The 7788-nt window shown below is 36.1% G+C and overlaps 1 protein-coding gene across 1 annotated transcript; it reads left to right on the plus strand.

Moving 5' to 3' along the window:
* The first annotated feature begins 2939 nt into the window (after window positions 1-2939).
* On the plus strand, window positions 2940-3644 carry SRY (sex determining region Y). Its single transcript, XM_070366724.1, has one exon. The coding sequence runs from the start codon at window positions 2955-2957 to the stop codon at window positions 3642-3644; it is 690 nt and encodes a 229-aa protein (XP_070222825.1). The 5' UTR covers window positions 2940-2954.
* The last annotated feature ends 4144 nt before the right edge of the window (window positions 3645-7788 follow it).

The raw sequence follows: 7788 nt of genomic DNA on the forward strand, positions 1-7788 counted from the left end.
CATTTTAAGGATACAATTCAGTAGCTTCAGTTCAGTTCAGTCCCTCAGTCATGGCCGACTCTTTGTGACTCCATGAATTGCAGCATGCCAGGCCTCCCTGTCCATCACCAACTCCCAAAGTTCACTCAGACTCATGTCCATCGAGCTAGTGATGCCATCCAGCCATCTCATCCTCTGTTGTCCCCTTCCCCTCCTGCCCCCAATCCCTCCCAGCATCAGAGGCATTGAGTCAACTTTTCCAATGAGTCAACTCTTGGCATGAGGTGGCCAAAGTACTGGAGTTTCAGCTTTAGCATCATTCCTTCCAAAGAAATCCCAGGGCTGATCTCCTTCAGAATGGACTGGTTGGATCTCCTTGCAGTCCAAGGGACTCTCAGGAGTCTTCTCCAACACCACAGTTCAAAAGCATCAATACTTCAGTGCTCAGCCTTCTTCACAGTCCAAATCTCACATCCATATATGACCAGAGGAAAAACCATAGCCTTGACTAGACGGACCTTTGTTGGCAAAGTAATGTCTCTGCTTTTGAATATGCTATCTAGGTTGGTCATAATCTTCCTTCCAAGGAGTAAGTGTCTTTTAATTTCGTGGTTGCACTCACCATGTGCAGTGATTTTGGAGCCCAACAAAATAAAGTCTGACGTTTCCACTGTTTCCCCGTCTATTTCCCGTGAAGGGATGGGACCGGATGCCATAATTTTCGTTTTCTGAATGTTGAGCTTTAAGCCAACTTTTTCACTCTCCTCTTTCATCTTCATCAAGAGGCTTTTTAGTTCCTCTTCACTTTCTGCCATAAGGGTGGTGTCATCTGCATATCTGAGATTATTGATATTTCTCCCGGCAATCTTGATTCCAGTTTGTGTTTCTTCCAGTCCAGCATTTCTCATGCGTATAAGAATGCATATCAGCATACTCTGCATATAAGTTAAATAAGCAGGGTGACAATATACAGCTTTGGCATACTCTTTTTCCTATTTGGAAGCAATCTGTTGTTCCCTGTCCAGTTCTAACTGTTGCTTCCTGAACTGCACACAGATTTCTCAAGAGGCAGGTCAGGTGGTCTGGTATTCCCATCTCTTTCAGAATTTTCCACAATAAGTACATTCAAATGTTGTACAATCAACAATTGTATGTAGCTCCATAATATTTCACTGACCTAGAAAGAAAAGCTGAACAGCTTAGCAGTTACATTCCATGCTCCTTCCCTCTTATTCATTCCTGGGTAACCATCACTAATTTGGTTCTTTTCTCTTAATTTGCCCTTTCTGGGGACTTCATGTGAAGATAATCTTCCAGTATGTGGCCTCTTGTGTACCTTTTTTAACACAGTATGATGTTTTCAAGGTTCCTCCACATTACTGAATGTATCACTTTTTGTCTTTTAATTTCAACATTGAAAAGGTATGTATTTTTCTCATATATTAAACAATTTCTAGGTTTATAAAATCTGCTTTTGTGTATGAGTGTCATTTAAACATTTGCTTCCACAGTAAGAGGCATGTTTTAAATTGCATGAAGTAATGCTATTTTCACATTTTATTTGGATCTTTAATAGTTAACTTTAATGACTAAGATACAACTTACAGGATTGACACATTTGGCTGAATAAAGTTAGCCTTTGAAGTTTCTACTATCATTGCATCATAAGACATTGCTTAAATCATTTTTTATGCAGATCATTTTTATGTAGGACAAGCATTATTCAAATTATATTTTCTTAGGAATTTTGGCATCACTTTTATGAAATCTTGGTAAGACTTTTTATTATTTATATGTTATGTGAAATATATTTCATACAATATACAGTTGTTACTTCCATTTTTCAGATATGATTTTAAAACTTGTATAGGAGAAGTCTCCTCCTATTTTATTACATGAAAATACTCTATGTCAACTTTCAAGTTTGCCTTATGGATTTATTTGGAAGAAGGCTTCACTTATTTCATTTTGTAAAGCCTTACTTTTCAATTTTCTCCACAGTTTGAACTAGAATATAAAACAATTGATGGTTACAATTTAGAAATTTAGATTTATAAAGCTTTTTTTTTGTTTTGTTTTATTTAGTTTTGATCATCTGTTAGGTAAAAGTGCAGAAGAGAGTGATGGATATTACTTCTGCACAGCCTACGCATCTAAGACACCACACACCAACCCCCACCCCCACCCTCCCACTTTTCCTACTCCCCAACCGTCAGAACAAAAAAATAAAAATCCAGTCCCTTTGAAGTGTTATATTAACACCAGGGAACTGCTTGGGTACCAAGGTTATGTGTTTTTTCTTTTAATGGAACAGGTTTTTAATCTAATTTTAGTTGTATCTGAAATTGCCTGTTAAATATGTGTTAGTATATATTAGCATTCTGAAAGTCGTTAGCACAGATAATAGAATTACCAGTTATTAGCTACTGGAATACGTACATAGATTTTTCAGCTGCACTTTGAGCCTAAGTGGAGAAGCAGGGATAGTGATTAGCATGGATTGGGTATACTGTGTATTCAAATATATAACAGGATTGGGCTGTTTTTCATCTTTTTTTGTTTAAGATAACATTCTCTTACATTCATAACCGTAGACAATTTGCTAGTATGTCTGCTGCACCTTCATCCTTTGAAATAAGTATATGAAAATAACTTCATAATGACACTTTTTGTATTTTTAAGCAGGTGTTAGCACATTCACAAATTCTGATTAGATGTAAACAAAGAAGAAAGCAGAGCCTTAATATCCTGTTAAGTAGCTTTGCTTGAGAAAGAGTAGGTTGGTGGGTTTGGGCTGACTGCCAGGACGTATTGAGGGGAGGTATTGGGGGCGGAGAAATAAATGTTTCACTGTATATATTGCACTAAGTCAGTCTGTGGTAAGAACAACTTATGAATAGCACCATAATTTTTAGAACGTTTACACCGCATATTACTTCCTCCCCTTTTAAACAGTGCAGTCGTATGCTTCTGCTATGTTCAGAGTATTGAACGACGATGTTTACAGTCCAGCTGTGGTACAGCAACAAACTACTCTCGCTTTTAGGAAAGACTCTTCCTTGTGCACAGACAGTCATAGCGCAAATGATCAGTGTGAAAGGGGAGAACATGTTAGGGAGAGCAGCCAGGACCACGTCAAGCGACCCATGAACGCCTTCATTGTGTGGTCTCGTGAACGAAGACGAAAGGTGGCTCTAGAGAATCCCAAAATGAAAAACTCAGACATCAGCAAGCAGCTGGGATATGAGTGGAAAAGGCTTACAGATGCTGAAAAGCGCCCATTCTTTGAGGAGGCACAGAGACTACTAGCCATACACCGAGACAAATACCCGGGCTATAAATATCGACCTCGTCGGAGAGCCAAGAGGCCACAGAAATCGCTTCCTGCAGACTCTTCAATACTATGCAACCCGATGCATGTAGAGACATTGCACCCCTTCACATACAGGGATGGTTGTGCCAAGACCACATACTCACAAATGGAAAGCCAATTAAGCCGGTCACAGTCCGTGATCATAACCAATTCACTCCTGCAAAAGGAGCATCACAGCAGCTGGACAAGCCTGGGCCACAATAAGGTAACATTGGCTACACGGATTTCGGCGGACTTTCCCTTTAACAAAAGCTTAGAGCCTGGACTTTCTTGTGCTTATTTTCAATATTGACTTCCTTACTCTCGCTAACAAAGGCGCTCTTTATCTCAATTTTACTACAGTTTCACCTGCGACTTAATTTTATAAGAAGCCCAATACGTAAGTACATTTAACATGTAAAGAATTCAGACTTTCCAATATAACTGGTCCTCTGTTAATGAGTTCTTTCTATAAGAGTACTTTTTTGTAAAAAATTATCTTAACAGCACCAAAACTGCTTGAGTTCAAAGATCATCTATTTTTCCTAGTAATGGCACAATTTTTATATTTCTAATTTTAATTGTTCCAGAGATTGGTCATTAGTTAGATGGTAGCATATATTAATAATCTGGTAATGGCCACTATAGACAATATAACTTTTTATTCTAAATACTGTAACTCCAAACTATAGTACTTTCAGAAATACTCACAAATTCATGGTACAGAGTAAAAAATCTCGTACTTGGATGGAAAGCTCCCTACATTCTAAAGCACTTTCTGGTACAAGGTCTGTTCTTTGGTCTTTCTAGCTACTTTCCACCTCTTTGTAAATTGCAGGTAATTAGTGAATATATATGCATATTCTATCTTCTTTCACAGTTTATAGCCTTTTGTTCCCACTGTGAAAAAGCCAGTTTAGCTGCCATTTGCAACTCAGTTCCTTTAGTCATACAAAACTGCAAGCTTTGACCTGTGTTTTGAGGCGATTATAACATCCATCCAGTATTTAATTAGCACCTGTGAGACCCAAGGTTTCATCTCTTTTCTGAAAATTTTCTTTTAATCACTGGCAATAAATACACTTGTTTCCATTTTCACTTAAGTTTTGCATTCTTGGAGGGAGAAAACAAAAAATAAAGTGCCTTCATATCAAGAATATAAATTATTCAGATTATGTGGCATGGGGGATGGGATAAGCAAGATCCTGTCTGGTTAATCTGATGAGGTGTCAGTGAAAATGTAAATCAAAGGTGTTTAAAAATTTGCAAATAGGCTAAAGTAGAAAAATTGGCAGCTTGCAAAGGAAGCATCCCTTTTTTGGAATGAAAATAAGTCCATGGTGAAACTGTATGATATGATATGATATATATTACATATTAAAGTCAACTTTCCAATACATATGTTCCAAACTTTTGAAAAACAGTACTTCAAATAATAAATCTCAAAACCCAAAACAATATGTAGTGAAATGTGGAGTTTTTGAAAGAAAGTTCAGGGAAAAAAGGGAGGTAACTTCACAGACTGTTTTATTCCAGGAAAAATATTGTTTAATCAGACATTTATGCATTCCAAATGGTAATTATGTGCTATGATAACCTTCTAAACAAATACCTCAGGTTGTATTTTAAAGTATTTTATATTTTTCTATTTATATGTATTGGTGTTTAATATTTTAAGCCTCTGTTTCCACATGTTCATAAATAAACTGTACTTTAACTTTTGTCAAAATAGGTATGCTTTCCTTTTCTTTAACTTCAAATAAAGGAAAACATATAATACTATGTTTAATTTACTTTGCTTTAAATAACATCAGTGACACTGAGTTTGTTTTGGAAATTACTATGTACACTTCATCCTGTATACTATAGATGTATAACTGTGTTTCAGGGAGGAAGTTGATTCTGATTCCATGTTGGAAATTGTTTCTTTACTTACTTTTATTTTTATAACCATTCTAAATTGCTTGCCTGGGGGACTCTGCCCCTTTGCTTGACTGTAAACTAAAGTGTCTTTGTTTTGCTCAAAAAAAAATAGTTTGTCTCTGTTTACCTGTGAATAGAAGAGATTAACACACTCCTGAAGACGGGACATTCCCTTGAAGAGGTTTTATAAGACTGAAGATCCTTCTATTTTATTTTCCCCCTGCCTTTCTCTCTATTCTGGCTTTTGACTTGAGTTCCTCATGCTTCTTTTTCTCTGATCTAAACAGAACCTGGTATCCAGACCCTAATAAGATAATTATTTTGAGGCACTAGCCTGCCTCTTCTCAGTCTGCCTGCTCTGTGATTAAAGTCTTCTCATTGTGTCAACAACTTGTCTCTTGGATTCATTGGCTGTCATGAGGTGACCAGAGTGAGCTTGGACTCGGTAACAATTGCACTTTTGGGTTTTAATTATTATGAGTAATGATGTCCTTTGTACATTTGTATACCTGTCTGTGGTAGAACATTTACAAACATTTCTCCTAAATATATGTCTAGGAAAGAAATGAATGGTTTTGTGTATTTTTAGCAAGCTCTTTTTTTTTTCTTTTTTTGTAAATTTTGATGAATATTCTTGTATTTTCTAATGAATATCTGCTATATTTTAAAATGTGCCAACTTTTAAAAATATTCACTGGTATGAACTAATACCATGAATTCCAGATGTAATTGGATATGACTCCTTTCTCTACCATTTATCAGGGCTGACATTGATGGATTTGTTTTGGTCCTCAGTTTGTTTACCTTTAATCAGCAGTAGGAATAATAATAAATTAAAATAAAAAACAGCAAAGCAGAAAAATAAATCCTCATTGGGATGCTGGGAAGACTATGTAACTTTAAGGTGTATAATGAATCAATGAGCAAAAATATATAAAGCATTACAATTAAAAGTCAACATTAATTAATGCTAACATTAACTAATTAGTATGTTAACTAACACTAACATACTAACACTAACTAGTATGGATGATAATTATAACAAAATAAAAATGACAAAAGCTACCTACTAGGATACTGTGAAAACTAAATAAATGAAGGTACATATTCTGTGAGTGAAAGTATGCATAGTACTCAGAACAGAGATAAGCACTGGTAACTAACAACTGTTGACTGAAAAATGACAAGAGTTGTGAATTAAGTTTTCTTTGGGGCAAAATGAGGACTGCAGCCCAGGAGGCAGCATCAGATAGCTCTAAGAGACTACTCCAAAGTGGCAGTGGGGGAAAGTCAATATATAAGGTTTTGGTGAAGGGGGAGTTCAAAACCATGAACTGCTCATTTTACAAGAGGTTTTTTTGTTAGTCATGAATATCTGATGTCACCATGAGGGGATTTAGTGCTTACTCTATATATGAGGAGATGCAAGTATTGAGATAATACAATGTAATCCTAAAACATCCATCTATCTAAATACCTGTCTCGAAGACAGCCTCACCCTGAACTCCCTCAGGGGTTGTTGAAGGTCAACAGCATGAGGTTCAATCACCATAGAGGCAGATGGCAAACACCTTTGTTGTTCAGTTGTCGGCAATGCTCTTGATAGATGCCAATTTGTAGTTGACACAACTAATTAACAGAGAAGGCAATGGCAACATACTCCAGTACTCTTGCCTGGAAAATCCCATGGATGGAAGAGCCTGGTAAGCTGCAGTCTATAGGGTCGCAAAGAGTCGGACACGACTAGTGACTTTACTCTGACTTTTCAGTTTCATGCATTGGAGAAGGAAATGGCAACCCACTCCAATGTTCTTGCCTGGAGAATCCCAGAGATGGCAGAGCCTGGTGGGCTGCTGTCTGTGGGGTCACAAAGAGTCGGACACAACTAAAGCGACTTAGCAGCAGCAGCAACAAATTAAAATAATGATAACAAATAACAGTGACAACCTACCTCAATTGGATGCAGAAAGGACAAAATTACTTAAAGATGCATAATAATTCAAGGATTTAAAGTATTTAAAGTACTTAGGGTAGATGTAGGCACTGGTAAAGAAATAAATAGTTAGAATAATTAAAAAAATAAACAGAAGGACAAAAACAAAAATAAAACCTGTTCTGCTTCATTGAGATGCTGTGAAGACTGAAGAAACTATGATGCATACAGATTTAATGAATATTTAATATATTCAGAGGTTAACATTATTAAAGTGCTAAATAGCAATAATGATAATGATGGTAACAATGATAATGATATTATAATAATAAAACCACCTCACTGGAATATTATGAGACTAAATAGGTAAAGGTATGTAAGGTTCAAGAAATAAATATACAACGTTCTTACAGTAAAAGATAACATTAGGAAAGAAGTAATTAATAATAATTACAAATATTAATCATGATAATAAATAACAGCAAATCTTTCCTTCAGGGGGATTCTGTGAAGACTAAATATGAAAGTATTTAGGATTCAAAGAGTAGATGTATATAATGTACTAAAAATGGAGGTTTGTTTTATTGACGTGTTAGCTAAT

This window comes from Bos mutus, unplaced genomic scaffold (genome assembly GCF_027580195.1).
Source record: "Bos mutus isolate GX-2022 unplaced genomic scaffold, NWIPB_WYAK_1.1 CTG163, whole genome shotgun sequence".
Classification (NCBI taxonomy): Eukaryota; Metazoa; Chordata; class Mammalia; order Artiodactyla; family Bovidae; genus Bos; species Bos mutus.

Bases quoted from the DNA above. Each gene is read 5' to 3' on its own strand.
- SRY (XM_070366724.1), top strand. From the start codon at position 2,955: ATGTTCAGAGTATTGAACGACGATGTTTACAGTCCAGCTGTGGTACAG.